The sequence below is a fragment of the Lepidochelys olivacea genome (assembly GCF_965140295.1).
Source record: "Lepidochelys olivacea isolate rLepOli2 genome assembly, chromosome: 1".
In the NCBI taxonomy this organism is placed as follows: domain Eukaryota; kingdom Metazoa; phylum Chordata; order Testudines; family Cheloniidae; genus Lepidochelys; species Lepidochelys olivacea.
This window is the reverse complement of record NC_140411.1, coordinates 57,148,216-57,171,440: the sequence shown is the minus strand read 5'-3', so window position 1 is coordinate 57,171,440 and position 23,225 is coordinate 57,148,216. Positions and strand designations below refer to the sequence as shown.

At 42.2% G+C, this 23,225-nt stretch overlaps 1 protein-coding gene across 7 annotated transcripts in view; it reads right to left on the bottom strand.

The window, feature by feature from the left end:
- The window catches only part of ATP7B (ATPase copper transporting beta), a 79,721-nt gene that overhangs the window by 14,905 nt on the left and 41,591 nt on the right, over nucleotides 1-23,225 (bottom strand). For 6 of the 7 annotated variants that reach the window (XM_084616900.1, XM_084616898.1, XM_084616896.1 and 3 more), the window contains 11 exons: nucleotides 22,561-22,724; nucleotides 21,517-21,678; nucleotides 15,168-15,244; nucleotides 10,363-10,537; nucleotides 8,901-9,134; nucleotides 8,478-8,569; nucleotides 8,209-8,336; nucleotides 6,077-6,231; nucleotides 5,739-5,873; nucleotides 3,102-3,296; nucleotides 1,922-2,104 (listed from right to left, as the gene is read on the bottom strand). In XM_084616900.1, the coding sequence (XP_084473026.1) occupies nucleotides 1,922-2,104; nucleotides 3,102-3,296; nucleotides 5,739-5,873; nucleotides 6,077-6,231; nucleotides 8,209-8,336; nucleotides 8,478-8,569; nucleotides 8,901-9,134; nucleotides 10,363-10,537; nucleotides 15,168-15,244; nucleotides 21,517-21,678; nucleotides 22,561-22,724 (1,700 nt within the window). The remainder of the gene's footprint in view (nucleotides 1-1,921; nucleotides 2,105-3,101; nucleotides 3,297-5,738; nucleotides 5,874-6,076; nucleotides 6,232-8,208; nucleotides 8,337-8,477; nucleotides 8,570-8,900; nucleotides 9,135-10,362; nucleotides 10,538-15,167; nucleotides 15,245-21,516; nucleotides 21,679-22,560; nucleotides 22,725-23,225) is intronic. The other variant, XM_084616897.1, reaches the window with a different exon arrangement.

The window sequence follows — 23,225 nt, the reverse complement described above, 5'->3', positions numbered from 1 at the left end:
CCGCTAAGCCACGCCTGGCCACGAGGAGGAGCTCCTGCAGTGAGTGAACCACTTCACAGGATGCCAAGACCATTTTTTATAACTCCAAATTTATAAAGAGGAAATAGTCAAATTAAAAAGCTAATGGACCCTAATAATTTCCGAGGTATTCACGGAATTCAACAGAGCTACCCATGGCCTATCGAACAGTCTAGCGATAGTTTAGAAATGCCAGTGGATATACTACAAAATATATTCAAATATGTAAGGGCTATACATGCAAGCTATGGTCAGGTGACAAGTAAGGCATGTGATATTATAGAAGTGACTCACGCACAAGAAAGAGTGGATTCAAAAACAGCAACCAGGAGAAGATAGCCCATTTAAAAAAAAAAAAAAGGCAGGCAGGCATCCAGATCATTACCAACTAGAATTCTTCTCCTTCCAAGTAAGCATTTTAATTTTCTAAGCGTTTACCCCTAAAGGTTTATACTAGACGTGTTGGATATTCATATTGCTGCCAAATTTATCTTTTCATAAGTCAGTTAACATTGGCCAGTAGCTTTTATGTAAGCATAAGGGGAGGCTGTTATTTAAGATTGCCTTCCTTTTGTGTTTCTGGTTGTGTTTTCATTCTTCCTGAAGTATTAGGGAAACACATGCCATAGATAGTATTTGCTGATTTGCACAGAGATGGGTAATCTCAGAGACTAGCCATTTGTCAGACTCAAAGGCTTGCAGTTCATGAGATACTTAGGTTTGTTAAAATCTTTCTGGCTAAATTTAGTGATCAGATAAATGACTAACAGAACTGGCTACTGTCAGGCAGTGTGTGAGAAGGGACTATACATGCTTCTTGTGAATTATTAAATGTAAAATCACCATTTCACCTGTCCATAGTCCAGTTCCATGTTCTAGGTACCCATTCTATGTATTTATTTGAAAGTTTAAACTAGGTGGCTGTTGCCAAGGCATCTAAATTATTATTACTATTACAGTAGCATCTAGAAGCTCCAACCAAGATCCTGGCCCCATTTTGTCAGACACTGTAACAAAAATCGTGAGAGAGAGTCTCTTCCCTGAAGGGCTTAAAATCTAAATATGACAGACAAAGGGTGAGAGGTGAAGTGACTTGCCCAGTGTCACTCACCAGATCAGAGGCAAAAACTGAATTAGAACACAGGTCTCTGAAATCTCAGCTCAATGCTCTTCCCACTAAACCATGCAGTTTCTTGTAACCCCACCAGTTATAAATCACAATGTAAAACTCCTCCCACCCCCGGCTGCAGCTCAATTACCCATTATTAAGAGTCATCAAAAGCTTGGCCAGAATAAATGCTGCACTGTAACCTGAAGGTCACCAAACTCAGGCTCTGGCAAATCAGCAAGGGAAAGCAGATTCCAGATGAACTAGCCTTTTATTAAGAGGACCTGTCGTCAGCCAGAGGAAATTTAAAACCTGGAACTGACACGGAGACCGACTTAGCAGATCCTAACTCCCATGGTAGGAAGCATGTAACATCAGCAAGTCGCCAGGTTAATTACTAGCTTACACAGCTGGAACTGTGATTCAACCCACAATGCAACAGTACTAACATCTTTCACTTAGGTCAGGCAGGGAGCTATGTTCACTGCAGACACTAAGATCCTATTCACAACCGGGAATGGAAAGTGGGAATCCCAGGTCTAAATCATTTAAACAGAAGCAAGAAGCTAGGGCTTGCCATTTCCTGACCATCATCAGGCTGGAACCCACATTCTCAGTGCTGTTCATAAACCTGGTTCTTCTAAGGGCTACTGCCCATGATCAGATTTAAGGTCCTAAAGGTTTGTAAAGATGCAGGTCTCACTGTGAAGCCAGGTCTACCCAGCTGTGTCTGGCTTATTCAGTGCAATACTGCTGCTCACACAGATATCCTTGGGCAATGCTTGAAATACATACCTCTTTACAGTATTTAGTGACAGCCACTCCTAAGGGATGCTCACTGCTGGCTTCTGCAGTGCCGACAATTGCAAGTACCTTCTTTAGGGACAGCTTAGCCGTGTCCCCTAGCAAGAGCATCCTCATGACTTTAGGAACGCCACAGGTGATGGTCCCAGTTTTATCAAACATCACAGTCTTTATCTGCACAAAATAACATATTTCAGTTACTGCTGTAATATTAAACTCAAGCACAGTGAGTATGAGAATGGTTGGAATATAATGTACAATATAATGTCTCTGTTCAAGTGTGTGTGTAGTTGAGAAGTATGATCAATTAATGAATGTTCATGAATATTTTACTTTTTATGCACACACAACATTCAAAATAGACACATCATTGGCAGTCAACCTCCTCTGCCAGTATAAAAAGAGAATAAGCTACGCAAGTTACAGGTGTCTATACCATGAACTGTCCTGTGCTCTAATTCTACCTAATATTCTTTTCCTTCTCTGAGTGATTGTCATTAAAATGTCAGCATTTACCATAAATTACTCCATCTTGATAAAATAGGAAATAACCACATTGTCTAAGTAAAACTGGGGTATTTCACTATATAATAGTTACTACAAGCATTGCAAATTTAACGGCAAGCAGCGTGTGCACAGAATTCACGAAATGTCTATTTAAACTCAACTGACAATATCTAAAGTATTAAATCGTGGCATCTATTTTCCTCTCTCAACATGAGAAGAACAGTTTTTAGATGCTGTACTAAAGACCAATGAGCAGCAGCATTTGTATGGTGCTTTGAAGCAGTTCAAACTTGAACTCATCAAATGTCACAAGATTCCTGAACCTAGGGAGGGAAGTACTTGTAGTAACCACTTGACAGCTGGAGTAAAGAGGAGGAAACAAAAGGTGAAAGTGACTTGGCACAAGGTCATACAGCAACTCAGTGGCCCAGCTGGGATGAGAAGTCAGGATCTGCAGTCTCTCACCCCTTTGCTGTGACCATAAAGAAACACTGCCTCTCTCTGTGATTCTGAAAAGTATCTACCTTCAAAATGATAAGAGCAATGACCAATTAAAAAAAAAAAGTCATTTCCATAGATTAACAGAATTTGCCAGCTAGAACAAAATTTCCCAGCAACCAGTATAAATGGTAATAATACAACACTTCCATGATGAGCTATTAACCTTGTGGGCCATTTCCAGGGGTTTTCCACCTTTGATGAGAATACCATTCTGAGCAGCAACTCCTGTGCCCACCATCACAGCTGTTGGAGTAGCCAAGCCCAAGGAACAGGGACATGCAATGCACAACACAGTGATTGAGGTTTGAAATGCAAACCTCACTATTACTTCAGCTTTTGAGAGGTGTTTGTTCTGATGCTGCAAGTAAAAAAAAAAAAAAAGAGAGAGAGAGAAAGATGTTTGTTTGCTAACATAGGACACAATGTCTAGTAAAGAGCAGTAATTTCAAACATGCATCTATCTGGAAATCTCAGATATAGAAAAGAAAAACAGAACAACAGATTATAGTTACCAGGCACACTGGGAATATTATATTCATCTAGCGGCAAGTCCCACCCTCAGAGCACAGATTGAGCAGCAGGGCAGCATGATATACTTTGATTTTGGTAAGGCTTTTGACACAATGATGCATAAGAAAACTAGAGGAATGTGGTCTAGATGAAAGTACTATAAGGTGTGTGCTCAACTCGTTGAAAGACTGTACTCAAATAGTAGTTATCAATAGTTTGCTGTCAAATTGGCAGGTTGCATCTAGTGGAGCCTCACAGGGGGTCAGTCCTGGGTCTGGTACTATTCAATATTTTCCATTAATGACTTGGATAATGGAGTATATGCTTATAAAATTTGCAGATGACACTAAGATGGGAGGAGTTGCAAGCACTGTGGAGGACAGGGTTTAAAACTCAAAATGACCTTGAGAAATTGGAGAATTGGTCTGAATTCAATAAGATGAAATTCAGTGCAAAGTACTTCCCTTAGGAAGGAAAAAATCAAATGCACAACTACAAAATGGGAATAATTGTCTAGGTGGTAACACTGCTGAAAAGGATCTAGGACAGTGGTTCTCAACTGGGGTCCACTGCTTGTTCAGGGAAAGCCCCTGGCGCGCCGGGCGTCTGCAGGTTTGGCCAATCGCAGCTCCCACTGGCCGCGGTTCAGTGCTCCAGGCCTATGGGGGTTGCGGGAAGGGTGGCCAGCACACCTCTCGGCCTGCACCGCTTCCCACAGCCCCCATTGGCCAGGCACAGCAAACTGCAGCCAGTGGGAGCCGCGATCAGCCGAACCTGCGGATGCGGCAGGTAAACAAACCGGCCCAGCATGCCAGGGGCTTTCCCTGAACAAGCGGTGGACCACAGTTGAGAACCACTGATCTAGGAGATTATAGTGGACCACAAACTGAATGAATCATCAATGTGATGCAGCTGCAAAAAAACCTAATGTGATTCTGGGGTGTATTAACAGGAATATTGTATGTAAGATATAGGCGGTAACTGTCCTGCTCTGCTTGGCACTGGTGCAGCCCTAGCTGGAGAACTGTGTCCAATTCCGGGCACTACACTTTAGGAAAGATGTGGACAAATTGGAGCGAGTCCAGCAGAGAGCAACAAAAATGAGAAAAGGTTTAGAAAACCTGACCTATGAGGAAAGGTTAAAAAAACTGGCCACGCTTAGTCTTGAGAAAAGAAGACTGAGGGGGGACCTGATTACAGTCTTCCAATATGTTAAGGACTGTTATAAAGAGGACAGTGATCAGTTGTTCTCCATGTCCACTGAAGGTAGGACAAGAAGCAATGGGCTTAATCTGCAGCAAGGGAGATTTAGGTTAGATATTAGGAAAAGTTTTCTAACTATAAGGGTAGTTAAGCTCTGGAATAGCATTCCAAGGGAGGTCATGGAGTCCCCATCACTGGAAACTTTTGAAAACAAGTTGGACAAACACCTGTCAGGGATGGTTTAGGTTTACTTGGTCCTGCCTCAGTGCAGGTGGCTGGACTTGAGGACTTCTTGAGGTCCCTTCCAGCCCTACAATTCTATGACTTTATGCTGGGATCCCATTAGGACTGGGGGAGAAGGGATCCTCCACCAGAAGTAGACGACCCGTTCCACAGTGAGCTGTGGCCAAAGGATCCACATAGTGGTAGATCCATTGGCATTACACCTCTCACCTGTCACGCCCCCAAACTTATTCCGTCCCCACACGGGCCCCCAAAATTTTGCTTATACCACACTCCTGTGGAGATTTACCCCTTGGAGTAATAAGCATTGCAAATGCAAAAGTGCTGCTATGCAGATCTGTTCCCAGGTAATAATACAACCTGCTGTGTTTTCCCCTCCACTCGCAAGGATAAATATGCCATCTCTGGGATGCACAGCCTTCCACAATCTGTGAGCCTGGCAGAACCATTTACGCGTCTTAAACGTAATCAATATGCCAATCATGTTTCTAAAGACCAGCTCCATGATCAGCAGCAGTGAAGGCAGTTTGCAAACCTGTCAGCAATTCCTCAGCTCTCTGGGCAATCCAGCTACTGGACCATATTCATCTCTGGTATATCTCCACCGATTTCATTTTTTGCCAGAATCCCATGCAGAGATGAAGATGGACTAACAACTCTGTGGAGGCTGGCCAAAAAAACTAACTACATAAACATATTTAGTTTATTCTACACAGAAACCTAACGCATTTGAGAGTTGAGGGTGTTTGGCATCTGGCAGTATCAGCCCTTTGGAAAGTACAAAAGCTACATTACTAATATGGGGTTGTTAAGAGCAAATATTGGGACCAACGGCACTACTTACAGGAAAGTATTTCTGAACAACATCAAAGTTTATAAAACCAATTGTGATCCACACTAGCAATGTCGCTGTTGAAATGATGATGATAAATGGAACAAAATATCCACTAAACTTATCAGCCAATTGCTGAATGGGTGCCTATAAAAATAAAACACAAAGATACTTGTTTTATGACTAAACCAACAAAGATAAGTACATAGTGGACATGATAACATCTACCAACCCTTATTCCATAACTGAGTTGGTTTTTTTAAGTCTGTTTCTTGCTCATTCTAAAACAAATATCACAACAGCAAAAGCCTTGCTGATTTACATACAAAGTGCAGTATTTTTATTTTTACCTTTGACATCTGAGCTTCTTCTACCAATTTCACAATTTGTGCCAGGGTGGTGTCAGATCCAACGTGAGTTGCATTAACGAGAACTGAGCCATGCGCATTTATAGAACCTGCAATCACTGTGCTCCCAGGTTTTTTAGTGACTGGCATGGCTTCCCCTAGGACAAAAGAGCAATAGGGTCAGGACAACTACCTGTAGTCTGGGAGCACAGGTACATAAAGATAGATAGCCTGCTACATGCTAAATAATAATTCAGTTTTGAACCATAATTTGAAAGACTGCTTTTTTTAAAAGGCTGTATCACTTTTCAGGAAAATGTTTTCCATGTTCATTTTCACAGCAAGAGCCTCAGCAACCATCCACTGCTTCTTTCTTGCTCACTTTGTCACTCGCTCCCCTCCAGAGGCCTGATCCAAAGCCCACAGAGGTCACCCCATTCACTCCAACAGGTTTGGATCAGACACCACGGCAGAACCTACAGGCTGTTTGGCTAGCAGTTATTGAGTCTGAAGGTTATTGATGCCAGCGCTAGCCCACTGGGGGTCCTAATCAGGAATATTTCTCTCCCCCCCCCAACTAATAATTAATAGGGAGCCCCCTTGAGCTGCTCAAGGGCCCTAAGCAGTTGCTTATTCTGTTTATGCCTACCACCGGCTCTGCCTATTGTTTATTTTTAGAGCCTTGAATGGACGTGTCCCAGCGTATCCAAATGACCTCTGATCCCTGCCACTCAAAGATCAGAATCAGCTAGTTCAATGTGCCTCAGTTGCAACCTTGAGACAAATGAGCTAGACTAGTAAGGTTGTTTTTTAATTATGTATCTCAGCCAGGGAATTCACCATTTATCACATTACTAGTCAGTCTGCTCAGGCTCAGCCGACAGTCGGAACGAGGTGGAACAATACTGTAACAAGGCCATGACCACCTAGGACATCACAATGCTGCACTGCCTGGCCACTAAGAACATCATGAGGTTAGTGGGGAGGCAATTCATATTTTCATGTTCCAAAATTGCATTACAGTGAGTTAAAGGAGAATCTGCTTTAGCCATACTCCTCTGAGCACAGGGCCTGAGACTCTTCCTAGCCCTTGTACAAAATACACACGGGGGGAAAGGGAAGGGTCCTTGATCTTTCACTCCTTCTCTTCCATGCACCCCCACAAAGGCCAGGGACAAACTGGCTCAATACATGCAGATACCTTAGGAGAACTTTTTTTGGCATCTATGTCAGAGAGCAAGCGGTCTAGCCCCTTCCCTTCCAGAGACTAGAGAAACTGCCACCTTTGCAAAGTTCCCATGTGCACACTGTGACAAGCGCTAGTACACTGGGAGCCAATCTGTATTTCCTTAGTCATATTTTTTTCTACACACGAGGTTAATGATGTGGCTGGTTCTCAAAATGAGAAAATTTCACCCACGCCTCCAAAAATCACATCAACCCAAAGCAAGCAACCAAATGAATAGTTAAGGTTTATAGTTCCTTTAAAGGATTTATAATGGCAGGAACCAGGTTAAAAAAATAATATCTATCTATGTCTCTGTCTCAACATCACAGTTTCCCATGTGGAAATGTCATGAAGTAGAAAAAATTCTGATGAGCATAGCAAATGTTAGGAGATAATGCTCTCCTTCTATCCTGCTCCCTTGATGAATGCCTGGGGTTGTCCTTCTCAAGTCCGTGCATTCACTTCCTGATGGATTTGAGATATTGTCTATTTACAGTTTATTAGTTAGTTTTAAAAATGCACCATTTCTGCAAATATTCTACCAGAGAAAACTCCCTCCAGGTCCCCAGCACCTTTTAGGTCTAAGACAACCGTGCCTAAAGCCCCTCAGTCCTGAAGTCCATGCGACACTGCTGTTAGCTGATCAACAGAAGTCATGATGGTCAGAATTAGACAGAGGCATCTAATCCAGATCCAGTCTTCCCCAAAGTCCGGTGTAACCAGATATCAGGGTTTGAATCAGCCTGGTATAAAGGCCAGTCCCATAAAGTAGTCTGAATCTGTATCAGAACTTTCCCAAAGCTAAGAGGAGTGGATGAAGAGGAGAATGAATACAGGGAACAAGTGTGACCAGTTTAAGAAGGAGATCCAGCAGCCAGCTAGCTTTGCTAAGCATAAAGAAAATTACCAGTAATGAGAGATTCATCTGCCATAGAGCTGCCTTCAATGACTTTTCCATCAACTGGGAACTTCCCACCAGGGACAACTTTTACAATGTCACCCCGCTGAACCAGTTCAACAGCCACCTGCTCCTCCCTGTAAGAAGCACCGAATTATGAGAGATGAACAATTTGATCCATCCCGTTAATAGGAACAAAAATGCTTTTACCATTAAATGCATCAGATCTAGTCAGCCCATCCCAGCAGGCTGAAGGGCTTTGGGTGAATAATATATACCTGATGACGGAGTGGTCAGGTCCAAGAGTCACTATGGTAGCTTCAGTAGCTTGGAGAGACATTAGTTTAGCAAGTGCTTCTGATGTTTTACTCTATGCAAACAACATAAATAAAGATAAATGCTTGAGAAGTTGGTCCAATAAAAGGTATTACCTCACCCATCATGTGTCTCACATTTTAAGTAGACATGCACGGGGGCTGGACTTGATGACCTCTCAAGATCCCTTCCAGACCCACAGTTCTATGATCCTGTGTGTGCAGTTAACATAGCAACCCACCAGGCTCTCATCAAACTGCAGCGTACGCCACACTGCACGCCAGAAACACGCCTACCAAAATACATGTAAGCAGTTTCTGTTCATAGAGATGCCATATTATTTTCTTCATTACTGTTCATAAGTGCTTAACGTGTAGACTGGTTACCTTTGCTATGTGTTCCAACCATCTCCCAAGAGAAATGAATACGAACAACATAGGTGGTGTGTCAAAGAACGTGACGGGGCTTTCCTCTGCTTTTTCAGCTATAGCCACCACCAAGATCACACAAGAGTATATATAAGCAATAGTTGTGGCCAGCACAATCAGTACATCCATATTGGCTGTTTTGTGCTTCAGTGATTTGTAAGCTTGGACATAAAAGTACCATCCACCGAGGAACTGTCAGTGAAAGTATATACAAATGCCTATTAATCACAGCAGTGAAAGCAGGGCATGTACAGTACAGATTATAGCAAAGAGCTGTAAATAGTGAGGCTGACGTTAATGAGCCTGATTCTTAGCTCACACTAATTTAACCATGGTCTAACTTCAATGGAATTGTCTTACAATGTAAAACCCCTGGGGACAGAGATGGTCTTTTTGTTCTCTTTGTGCAACACTTCACACAATGGGGTCCCCTGTCTATGACTGGGCCCCCTACCTGCTACTGCAATACAAATGAAAAATAATGGAGTTACTCCTGATTTACATCAGTTGTGTAAGAGAGAATTAGGTCCATTAAATAGAAATGTTCTAAATAGTTAGATGTAGTCATGTCATAGCAGGACTGTGAGGAAATGCTTTTAAAGCCTCATTGCAACAGAACAGGAATGCAGCAAGAAAAAAGTAACCTAAGTTCACTGCTACCCCACCCACCCATCGCTTCTGTCTCACTCTTATCTTACCCACTTTTCACTTCTTGATCCCCACCCCTCTGTGCTCCTTTCCCCCTCTCACTGCTCTGTGTTGTACACATCCCTCCTTTATCCTCTCACATTAACTGCTGCAGTCTCAACCACCCTGTGAGGTTAGTAGGTCAGTATTATTATCCTTTTATTACAGTGTAGGGGAAAATGGAGGCATAAAGATTAAGTGACTTGCCCAAGGTCACAGTCAGTGACCAAATCAAGAGTTGAACTCACGACCTTAACTCTTCTATCATAATGTTCACCCCAGCATGCCACCCCTTTATTTTCTCTCTTCACCTGTCATGTCATGCCTGGTTAGATTGAATTCTTTGGGGAGAGGATACCATCTTATCTATCTAAAAAGATAACTAACACAACTTGGGTGCCATATTACATATATATAATAAAATATACAGAATAAGATGGTACCCTCTCCCCAAACAATCTAACCAGGCATGACATGACAGGTGAAGAGAGAAAATAAAGGGGTGGCATGCGGGGGTGAACATTATGATAGAAGAGTTAAGGTCCTGAGTTCAACTCTTGATTTGGTCACTGACTCACTTATATATAGGGCCACTTTATCCTATATATCCTGAATTTACAGGGGGGTGGATGCAATCCAATACGGCTTTCCAGTCTAATTTTTTGTATTAAATCAGATTAAGTAAGGGGACATTGAAAGGAAAGAAAATACCCAAGAAATACCATTTACATACCTGAACTAAAGTGCACAGGACAAAGAAGAGAAGATTTAAAATAGATAATCCAGGAATTAGATTTCGTTCCAGCACCATACTGCCATGCTGTTGGCCAGCAGGTATTAGCATATATATCATTAAGATTAAGACAGGGATTCCAAACACTAGGCTGCACAGGAAAGATTTCCTCCATCTGAAAAGTAGAAGTAGTGAATCCATGGTATTAGAGTACACTTTGGTAGTACTGGGGCCCAAATACTGCACATGTACAGCTCCCTGGCTGAGCCGAGCGCATTCAGCCCTCGGCAAAACTGGCTCCAAGTCATTACTTCTTTCCAGTGCTTAAACACTTTGGCTTAAGAAGTTCGTTTGCTATCTGCATGTTTCAGATACATAACTCTCTACAAGTAAAAACTGCAAGGTAATCCAAATGCGTATAAAAGAGTAGATTCATAGATATTTAGGTCAGAAGGGATCATTATGATCTAGTCTGACCTCCTGCACAACGCAGGCCACAGAATTTCACCCACCACTCCTGCAAAAAACCTCTCACCTATGTTTGTGCTATTGAAGTCCTCAAATCGTGGTTTAAAGACTTCAAGGAGCAGAGAATCCTCCAGCAAGTGACCCATGCCCCATGCTACGGAGGAAGGCAAAAAACCTCCAGGGCCTCTTCCAATCTGCCCTGGAGGAAAATTCCTTCCTGACCCCAAATATGACGATCAGCTAAACCCTGAGCATATGGGCAAGATTCATCAGCCAGATACCACAGAAAATTCTTTCCTGGTTAACTCAGATCCCATCCCATCTAATATCCCGTCACAGGCCATTGGGCCTATTTACCATGAATAGTTAATTACCAAAACCATGTTATCCCATCATACCATCTCCTCCATAAACTTATCGAGTTTAATTTTAAAGCCAGATAGATCTTTTGCCCCCACTGCTTCCCTTGGAAGGCTGTTCCAAAATGTCACTCCTCTGATGGTTAGAAACCTCTGTCTAGTTTCTAGTCTAAATTTCCTGGTGGCCAGTTTATATCCATTTGTTCTTGTGTCCACATTGGTACTGAGCTTAAATAATTCCTCTCCCTCTCCGGTATTTATCCCTCTGATACATTTATAGAGAGCAATCATATCTCCCCTCAACCTTCTTTTAGTTAGGCTAAACAAGCCAAGCTCCTTGAATCTCCTTTCATAAGACAAGTTTTCCATTCCTCGGATCATCCTAGTAGCCCTTCTCTGTACCTGTTCCAGTTTGAATTAATCCTTCTTAAACATGGGAGACCAGAACTGCACACAGTATTCCAGGTGAGGTCTCACCAGTGCCTTGTATAACGGTACTAAAACCTCCTTATCCCTACTGGAAATACCTCTCCTGATGCATCCCAAGACCGCATTAGCTTTTTTCACGGCCATATCACATTGGCGGCTCAGTCATCCTATGATCAACCAATACTCCAAGGTCCTTCTCCTCCTTGGTTACTTCTAATTGATGCGTCCCCAGCTTATAACTAAAATTCTTGTTATTAATCCCTAAATGCATGACCTTACACTTCTCACTATTAAATTTCATCCTATTACTATTACTCCAGTTTACAAGGTCATCCAGATCCTCCTGTATGATATCCCTGTCCTTCTCTAAATTGGTAATACCTCCCAGCTTTGTATCATCTGCAAACTTTATTAGCACACTCCCACTTTTTATGCCGAGGTCAGTAATAAAAAGATTAAAAAAGACTAAACCCAAAACTGATCCTTGAGGAACTCCACTGGTAACCTCCCTCCAGCCTGACAGTTCACCTTTCAGTAGGCCCGTTGTAGTCTCCCCTTTAACCAATTCCTTATCCACCTTTCAATTTTCCTATTGATCCCCATCTTATCCAATTTAACTAATAATTCCCCATGTGGCACGCTATCAAATGCCTTACTGAAATCTAGGTAAATTAGATCCACTGCGTTTCCTTTGTCTAAAAAATCTGTTAGTTTCTCAAAGAAGGAGATCAGGTTGGTTTGGCACGATCTACCTTTTGTAAAACCATGTTGTATTTTGTCCCATTTACCATTGACTTCAATGTCCTTAACTACCTTCTCCTTCAAAAATTTTTTCCAAGGCCTTGCATACTACAGATGTCAAACTAACAGGCCTATAGTTACCCGGATCACTTTTTTTCCCCCTTTCTTAAAAATAGGAACTATGTTAACAATTCTCCAATCATACGGTACAACCCCTGAGTTTACAGATTCATTAAAAATTCTTGCTAATGGGCTTGCAATTTCATGTGCCAATTCCTTTAATATTCTTGTATGAAGATTATTTGATTTAGTCCCATTAAGCTGTTTGAGTTTCTCTTCTACCTCAGATATGGTAATGTCTACCTCCATATCCTCATTCCCATTTGTTATGCTACCATTATCCCTAAGATCCTCTTTAGTCTTATTAAAGACTGAGGCAAAGTATTTGTTCAGAGATTGGGCCATGCCTAGATTATCCTTGACTTCCACTCCATCCTCAGTGTTTAGCAGTCCCACTTCTTCTTTGTTTTCTTCTTATTATTTATATGGCTATAGAACCTTGAACTATTGGTTTTAATTCCCTTTGCAAGGTCCAACTCTATTTGACTTTTAGCCTGTCTCACTTTAACCCTACATGTTCTGACCTCAATAAGGTAGCTTTCCTTGCTGATCCCTCCCTTCTTCCACTCCCTGTATGCTTTCTGCTTTTTCTTAAATCACCTCTCTGAGATGCTTGCTCATCCAGCTTGGTCTACGACTCCTGCCTATGAAGTTTTTCCCCTTTCTTGGGATGCAGGCTTCTGATAGCTTCTGCAGCTTTGATTTAAAATAATCTCAGGCCTCCTCTACCTTTAGATCCATAAATTCTTCAGTCCAATCCACTTCCCTAACTAATTTCCTTAATTTTTGAAAGTCAGCCCTTTTGAAATCAAAAACCCTAGCTGCAGCTTTATTTTTGTTAATCCTTCCGTTCAGTTTGAACTGAATTAGCTCATGACCACTTGAGCCAAGACTACCCCCTACAACCATTTCTTCTATGAGGTCCTCACTACTCACCAAAACCAAATCTAAAATGGCATCCCCTCTAGTCAGTTCAGAAACTACTTGCTGAAGGAATCCATCAGCTATCGCATCTAGGAAAATCTGAGCCCTATTATTATTACTAGCACTTGTCCTCCAGTCTATATCTGGGAAGTTAAAGTCTCCCATGATCACACAGTTTCCATTAGTATTTACTTTATTAAAAACATTAAAAAGGACTCTATCCATATCCAAATTAGATCCCAGCGGTCTACAGCACACCCCAAGCACCATCCCAGGGGACAGAGTAGCAGCCGTGTTAGTCTGTATTCACAAAAAGAAAAGGAGGACTTGTGGCACCATGGTTAGTCTCTAAGGTGCCACAAGTACTCCTTTTCTTTATCCCAGGGGAGGCTCTAATAGTTTTCTTCCCCAATGTAATTTTTGCCCAGACGGACTCGGTCTTATCCATTTCATCGCTTCTTATTTCTTTACATTCCACCTCATCATTGATATACAATGCTACTCCACCACCTTTACCTTTATTTCGGTTTTTCCTAAACAGCACATACCCTTCAATACCTGTAGCCCAGTCATGACGACTATTCCACCATGTTTCTGTTATCCCTATATCATCTGGTTTCACTTCCCGCACCAGTAGCTCTAGTTCCTCCATTTTGTTACCTAGGCTCCTCGCATTGGTGTACCAACATCTTAAATTTTTGCTGTTTGGCCTCACTCACATTCTGTACCCTATTAGGCATGCTCATTCTACAGCCAGTATGACCTATTAGACTGGTATCTACACAGCCCTTCCTCCTACCCACGGCTGTATCCCCCGATCACATAGACCTGCCTTTTCCTGGTGACGGTGCTGTTCTCCAGTCTATCCCCTGTTCCCTCTGGCTGCAAGTTCTTTCCATTCCTATTCTCCCTTATAATCCTCTTCAACCCATCCTGTATCCTCCTGGGGCTCATATTTGGTGTAGTCTCCATTAACTCTTCCCCTTTTCCTATAGGGCCAGCTGCTCTTCTCTTCTTCCTTGCCCTTCCATCTTCAGTGATTACCTGCTGAGCCCCTTCTTCATTTTCCAACTCTGCAAACCTATTCTTGAGCTCTATTTTGCCTTCACTAGCCCATCTTTTCCTCTGCCTGGTTCTTTTAGTCACATGCTTCCACTGACCACTTTCCTCACCCAGTCTCCCCTCAGAATTCCCCAGTCCTGCTTCCATCTGCAAGTCTGAGCTTTTCCCTTCAGATACCTCATGCCTTTGCTCCAAAATCTGCTCAAACCCTTTCCTAAACTCAACCAGACTTTCCACCTGCATCTCCAAACCTCGGATCTTTTCCTCCATCAGCTCTATCAGATGGCATTTAATGCAGACAAAACTCTTACGAGGTACCCCCTCCAGGATCATGTACATACCGCAGCTTCCACATCCAGTCATCCTCATTGTGTCTTCCACTACATGGATCATTCCCACTGCTGCCTCTGTATCTATCATAGCCTTTCCACCTAAATCCTGTTAATCTGGGAAACACAAACCACACCCAAACACCACCACCCACAGCAAAAACAAACCCCCAACAAGCACCACAAGACAAACTCCCCTTTTGAACTCCCACTCAAACTCCCGTTTACAGCTCTGTTGAGTAATTGAACTGAACAGCAAATGACTACGTACATGCACATTAAATATGCCTTGCACAAACATAAACCAGATTAACTGTTGTGCAGATTACGGTCACACTTGTAGAGGCCCTCTCTTTGTGAAAGTCATACTTACTGTTTTATTTCCTTTTTGTGATCCAAGTTATGAGCATTAGGGTCTCTCTTGGCCAAGGAAGCATGAAAACCAATTCCCTTTTTATTAAAAAAACAAGACAAAAAGAGTTTGGTTAATTGAGATTTATTATGTACAACAGATGAAAACTTCATCTAAAAGGATAAATTTAAAATCAAACGTCAGAACAGGGGACTGATCCACGCTTTGGTGAATGCCTCCTTATTTATTTATAGTGCCTGCCAAAGTGAGAGGAGTTCAGATAATGCCGATGATGATGGAGTAGAAGGCAGAACATGGATGGTAAGGTACCTCTATTATGACACACATCCACAGTCATAAGAAATCAAACATCCTGAGTTTAACAGTGGACGCAGCTGGGATTCTGAAGGACTGATAGTCCCCCTCAAACTTCACTGAGGAAATGTTTAAAACAAATACAGTAGAACCTCAGTTACAAACACCAGAGTTACAAATTGACCAGTCAACCACACCCCTCATTTGGAACCAGAAATACACAATAAGGTAGCAGCAGAGACTGCAAAAAAAAAAAAAAAAAAAAAAAAAAAAACCACAAACACGCAAATACAGCACAGTAGTCTTAAATGTAAACCACTAAAAAATAAAGGGAAAGTGGCTTTTTTCTTCTGCATAGTAAAGTTTCTAAGCCGTATTAAGTCAATATTCAGTCGTAAACTTTTGAAAGAACCACCATAACGTTTTGTGCAGAGTTATGAACAACCTCCATTCCTGAGGTGCTCGTAACTCTGAGGTTCTACTGTTCACAAAATAAAAATACCAAATGGAGGGTGAGACATCGTTAAATCTGGTAGGCCTGTGAACCTGGAATGCTGTGTGCAGTTCTAGTCTCCCAAGTTTAAGAAGGATTAATTCAAACTGGAACAGGTACAGAGAAGGGCTACTAGGATGATCCGAGGAATGGAAAATTTGTCTTATGAAAGGAGATTCAAGGAGCTTGGCTTGTTTAGCCTAAGCTAAAGAAGGTTGAGGGGAGATATGATTGCTCTCTATAAATATATCAGAGGGATAAATACTGGAGAGGGAGAGGAATTATTTAAACTCAGTACTAATGTGGACACAAGAACAAATGGACATAAACTGGCCATCGGGAAGTTTAGACTTGAAATTAGACGAAGGTTTGTAACCATCAGAGGAGTGAAGTTCTGGAATAGCCTTCCAAGGGAAGTAGTGGGGGCAAAAGACCTATCTGGCTTCAAGATTAAACTCGATAAGTTTATGGAGAAGATGGTATGATGGGATAAACATGATTCTGGCAATTAATTGATCTTTAACTATTCATGGTAAATAGGCCCAATGGCCTGTGATGGGATGTTAAATGGGGTGGGATCTGAGTTACTACAGAGAATTCTTTCCTGGGTATCTGGCTGATGAGTCTTGCCCATATGCACAGGGTTCAGCTGATCGCCATATTTGGGGTCAGGAAGGAATTTTCCTCTAGGGCAGATTGGAAGAGGCCCTGGGGGTTTTTTGCTTTCCTCTGTAGCATGAGGCACGGGTCACTTGTTGGAGGATTCTCTGCACCTTGAAGTCTTGAAACCATGATTTGAGGATTTCAATAGCTCAGATATAGGTGAGAGGTTTATCACAGGAGTGGGTGGGTGAGATTCTGTGGCCTGCGTTGTGCAGGAGGTTGGACTAGATGATCATAATGGTCCCTTCTGACCTTAATATCTATGAATCTATAACCTTGATAGGATCTCCTTAACGGTACAGTACTGCAGGTGTTGGATCATATTAAAGAAGTTCTGTATTAAAATCACAAACGAGTTTGATTCCCTATAGTTTAAATTCCAGGGTATTACTAATTAAGAGGTCTCTTGGTTTTTGGTACTGTTTCTCTCCCTCTATGTGTGAAACTTGATGCTAATTGCGTTAGTACCTTCTAAGACAGTCTGTTCTCAAAGCAATTCACACAGAGAGAGACTCAAAGCAATACTCTGTAACAACAGAAACAGCACCCAGAGACTCCCCGCCCTTTTGTTGTATTAACAATTGCGATTAAAATAGAGATAGAGGATGTATGTGGATGGATGCTTGGTGTGGATAACAACTGAATGATCAGCGAGGTGCCAGCCTAAGAATCCAGTGTCCATCGGCTGAAGAAGGCGTCAAGTGGAAATAACCAGAGGACCCCCAGAGGGCAGACTGGAATCCACCCAACAGCCTCAAGAATGGGAGAACCAAAGAACAAGATAACATCTGGCAGCATGGAGCCGTCAGGAATGTGCTATTTGCTGATTGATTCAGCAACAGCATGATGAAGCAATTCCCATAGACTGGCATAGGAAGAAATTCCTATAAAAATGGACTCTAGAAAGTGAGAACTTTGGGGTCTGATTCTGCAAACCAACTTCCAGGAGCATCAGATGTGCATCTGACGAGGCCCTGCTCCCTCCTCATGTCCAGGCCACCTGGCTAGTGGCTTGGCATGAGCAACTCTAAGGCTGGTAACTATGATAAACTTGCAGAACCTGTGTGTGTGTGTGTGTGAGAGAGAGAATGAATGTGTGAATAAATATGAGATTGAATGGAACGTTATAGCTATAACTAACTGCTTACTATGATTCTTTCTGTAGTCGCAATAAATGTGGTATTTTGCCTTTTTTCCCTTTAATAAGATCCTGCTAGTTTTTATTTTATTGGTATAACACAGGTATACGTCAAGCCACCATAGAAAGCAGCAAGAACCAGTAGTGAACAGCAGCATGGCAGGAGCCAAAACAACAAACTAATTAGAATGGGACTGCCTTTCCATGTGCTTCTATACCGTGCCCAGCACAATGGGGCCCCAAATCTGACTGGAACTTTGCAGGGCTACTGGAATATAAACAACACCACTGTTAGCACAGGTACATTTATACTTGATTACTGGAATTATCTGAAAGGCCAGTGGTAGGATTTGCTTTACAGAACCACCACCACCACCTTACAACTTAGTGTACCATTATCAGTAACTCCCACCATTTACTTGACAACTCACTGTAAGGCTGTACCAATTCTGCAGTTTGAAAACACTCTCTGAAGGAATATCCTAGAGCACAAAATGAATTAACTGATTTTGGTACAATCTGTTTCCCTGTCATAGTACAGTAAGTCCTCACTTAACATTGTAGTTATGTTCCTGAAAAATGCGACGAGTGAAATGACGTTAAGCGAATCCAATTTCCCCGTAACAATTAATGTAAATGCGGGGGGGGGGGGTTAGGTTCCAAGGAAATTTTTTTTTTGGCCAGACGAAAGACTATATATATTTCTATATACACACACAGTATAAGTTTTAAACAAAACAATTTAATACTGTACACAGGAATGATGATTGTGAAGCTTGGTTGAGGTGGTGAAGTCAGAGGGTGGGACACTTCCCAGGGAATGCCTTACTGCTAAATGATGAACTAGCAACTGGCTGAGCCCTCAAGGGGTTAACTCGTTGTTAATGTAGCCTCACACGCTACAAGGCAGCAGGAATAGAGGGAGGGGAGACAGCATGGCAGACAGAGACACACACCGTGAGTGTGAGAGAGATGCGCATTTCCCCTTTAAGTAGGCTGACCCACTCTTAAGTGCACTGCCTTGTTGAGTTAATCAGGAAGCTGAGACCGCAGCAGCTGCTGCCAGGAAGCTTCCTCCATCCTGAGCCCTGTCATGTGACCCCCTGCTCTATGGAGATGGGGTAAGTGGGGTGCAGGAGCAAGGGGGAGGAGAACACCCTGACATTAGCCCCGCTCTTCTCCCTCCCCCACCCCAACCAGCAAGCAGGAGGCTCGGGGAGCAGCTCCAAGGCAGAGGGCAGGAGCAGCACATGGCAATGGAGGGAGGGACAGCTGAACTGCCAGCAGTTGACAGCCTGCTGGGCAGCTGCTGCACAGGGAACTTAGGGGAGCAGGGAGCTGATGGGGGGCTGCCGGTCCACCCTGGTTCCAAGCCCCCACCAGCTAGCTCCACAGGGCTGCTCTTCCTGCAAGCAGTGGACAAAGCAGGCAGCTTTGCACAACTTTAAACAAGCATGTTCCCTAACTCATAGACATTAAGGTCAGAAGGGACCATTATGATCTGATCAGCAACGTAATAAAACAACGTTAACTGGGACAACTTTAAAGAGAGGAGTTACTGTACTCTCTGCCATACTGTTCACACAGAAAAATTACACTCCCTCCTGCCCCTCCTGAAGAGAATTAAAAGCATCCCTAGCAAAACTGGCATGATGATACTTCACTATGCAACAGATTTTATGGATGTAGTGGTTACTGCCGAGTTGGTATTATTTTCTTTAGAGGCATATTACAAGGTGTTTTGCTTTTAAGAGTCTGCTCTGAACATCTATTGTGCGTCTCACTGATTATTCTGAACAACCATGGGAATCAATTCCAATCAAAATTGAGGTACAATAGAACCTCAGAATGGAGGTTGTTCGTGTGACACACTGTACTCAAAGTAGCACCCTGGAATCCCCATATTCACCACCATCATATAATTATGATATGTTTTGTATAAAGTATGCCTTGTGAGGTATGATTTTAAAAGTCTTGATCTGTTGAACACTAATATCCCATTGGATTGTATGTGTTATCATTATATGTGAGGTTATGAAGTATTTCAGTAACACATACAGCAATATGTTGTGAGGATGGGAACACCCACAACCAGCCTTTCAGGTACTACAACAGAGTAGCCAGACAGCGTCAACAGCTCATCAACATCCATCAAGAAAAGAATCCACTATCCTAGAGATTTCCTGGAGAAGGCACATATGCCATGGGGGTGAACTAATCTACATCATTGCAAATATATTTTCAGCAAGGTGTGGAAGAAACTATAGAAGAGGGGGAGTGACATCTTTATTTGGCCTTGCTCCCTCCACAACTTAATACCTGGAAACACATCTGGAAGACAAAGACTTTGAACTGGGGAGGGTGGTCCCAGGCTGGGAAAGAGTCCCAGCCTGTGTATTGAGGATATGTGACCTGTTTGTACCCTCTGTCAGGGTGAGACACGGCTTGATTCAAACCCTGTTTAGTTTCTAGAACTCAGTCTACGAATTTATTTTTATTTCTTAAGTAACCAACTTTGATCTCTATGCTTGCTACTTATAATCATTTAAAATCTATCTTTCTGTAGTTAATAAAACTTTTTTATATTTTATCTAAAACGGTGTTTTGGTTGAAGTGCTTAGGAAATCTCAGCTCAGTTTGCAAAGGCTAGTGTGTGTCCTCTCCACATCACAGAAGAGGCAAACTGGGTAATGAACTTACACTGGCCAGGCTTCTGACCAGGGCAAGACAGTACGGTTCTGGGGTGCAAGGCTGGGGAGGTGGGGGAAAACTGGCTGGAGTCTCCCTGTTGATGGTTCATGAGTGGCTGGGAGATCATTCATGTAACTCAGTTGGGTGTGTCCCTGCCTGTGGATGTCTGTGTAAGTGCAGTGCCAGTCAGAGGTTTGTGGCTTGACACAGCATCACAGTGTGAGAGGGACACCCCAGATTGGTGGGACAGAGGGCTCAGCAGTCCCACAGTCCAGGTTGCACCCCAGGAACTCCATCACAGTTTGTAACTCTGAAATGTTCGGAACTGAACAAAACATTATAGTTGTTCTTTCAAAAGTTTACAACTGAACATGGACTTAATACAGCTTTGAAACTTTACTATGCAGAAGAAAAATGCAGCTTGTAACCATCTTAATTTAAATGAAATGCAGAAACAGTTTCCTTACCTTGTCAAATCATCTTTTTTAAAACTTTCCCTTAATTTTTTAGTAGTTTACATTTAACACAGTACTGTAATGTATTTGCCTTTTTCCCCCCCCCCCTTTTGGTCTCTGCTGCTGCCTGACTGTGAACTTCCGGTTCCAGATTAGGTGTATGGTTGACCAGTCAGTTCATAACTCTGGTGTTTGTGACTCTGAGGATCTACCGTACGTTTTCAAAGTGGTATTTACCTGGGTTTAGTGCCTTTTTGCTGCAGAGAGGCTCTTAGAGTCTCTAGGTGGGAGTAGAGAGCAATCTGAGGTAACATTCCATTGGACTATCTGCAGTTCAGAGAAGGACCTGGTGCAGTACACTGAGCAGTAATGAGGGGTACATCACATTTTTACAAGCTATTGATACTTTTAAAAAGCACTGAAATCGTTATTGTCTCTGGAGGCTACCCTTTGAAGTATGTAGCCTCCATTGACCATAAACTATTGGCTTTGTCACATATGGGAAAGTGTACTTTATCTAAAGCTGCAAAGGTCAGTGAACCTCAGCACTTTTAGTCACTTCCATTTGTTTTAACATCACCTTATATTTATTATTGGTTTGTTTTAATAACTTACCTCAATAATTTGTATAATATCTCGAGGTCCAATGATTTCAGGATCAAACCGGATGTGAGCTTTGCTGGTAGCAAGTGCCACAGAGGCATAGAAGATGCCATTAGTTCTGGTTAGTTTGGATTCAATATTGTGAACACAGGAAGCACAAGTCATCCCCGTAATCTGAAGAACAGAAATGTAAATGCAGTTAGTGATCTCTACAGTTCAGAGAAATCTCTCTCACCACTGCCCCTGAAGTGGGACTGGTGAGGGGAGAGGGAAGCAGAGAAGCAGCCTTTATTTCAGAAGTTGGAAATAGAGCATAGTAGGATTTGGCCCTGTATAAACAATTTGCAAAGTTTATACAGAATTCGAGATCTTTGCATGAAGTTTCAGGTATTATTATTAAAGCCCTGTGCGGATACAAAAATTTGTATCTGCATCCAATCTGCATCTGCAATAATTAACTTGTATCCGACCCACGTTCCATGCGCCACCTTTTACCCTGTCTTACTGTTAGAGCCCTGCATGTATACAAAATTTTGGATCCGCATCCTATCCATGATCCGCAAATATAGTAAACAATACAACCGCATCAGCAGATATAAAGTGGATATCCACAGATTTGCAGGGCTCTAATTATTATTATGTATTTGATCACCATTATTCTGGCCATAAAGAAAAAGAGTATTAGCAAGTCTGAAGATGTGTTAATGAAGATTTATTGTTTGGGATTTTTCAAAGTTATGCAAAAAGTTTGCACTGCTTGTGAAACTGATAAAAAAATCAGTTTTCACTGGACTCATGAGGAGTGCAGTGTTTTCCTGCCAAGAAAGGTTTCTCTGTGCACTTGGGTAGGTGTTAATATCTCTTTACCGAGTCAAAACATTTTTGCCCCTTTAGAATAATTTTTTTCTTGAGTAGTTAAGAAAAGCAGCAGCAGCACCCAGCACCACAGCTGTTCAAAAACACAACCACTAAAATAGATTCCCTTGCAAAGACACATTCCAGTCAAATTTGTACACGTACCACAAAACCGCTTAGGTTCCTATCCATGATACTCACAATAAGCTCTACATTGCCATCTGTATCAGTATGGTCTTCTATGACTGTAGCATCGAAGCCCAAGTTTTGGATCAGCTGTACTATTTCAAGAGGCTGAATGCTCTCTGGCTTGTATTTTATCTCCGCTTTTCCTGCCATCAGTGCTACTAGCACTGAAACGATACCTGCAATGGGAGCAATTGGGTTATATTAGAAACTTGTACCTCCTTTGAGGAGCACTTAATGCAACTGATAATCAAGGGGCACACCAGTAATATAATGCTTGGACAGTTAATGGCTTTAATCACTCTCCCCACTCTAGTGTTATGCCACGAGCATATTGACAAAATAGGACAAAAACTTCCGTTTCTCAAGATACATATTCTTTCCTTTAATTTATTCATGCAAATCCCATTAGCATTAGAAGAACATGAGAATCAGATTGGAAGCTCTTTGGGGGAGGTGCTATGTCTTACTATGGGTCTATCCACCAGCTATCCCTACTATCCGGTATATCCCCCAACTGGTATAGTCACTGACAGATTGAATATAGTAGAGTGGCTAGTATCAACATGAGTACATAATTAACTAAATAAGAATATTAATTACACCTACCCTCAAGAATACATTTTAATGTGTATAACAAGAATAGAGCTTTAGGAGACAGAGCACTGGACAGGGGCTCA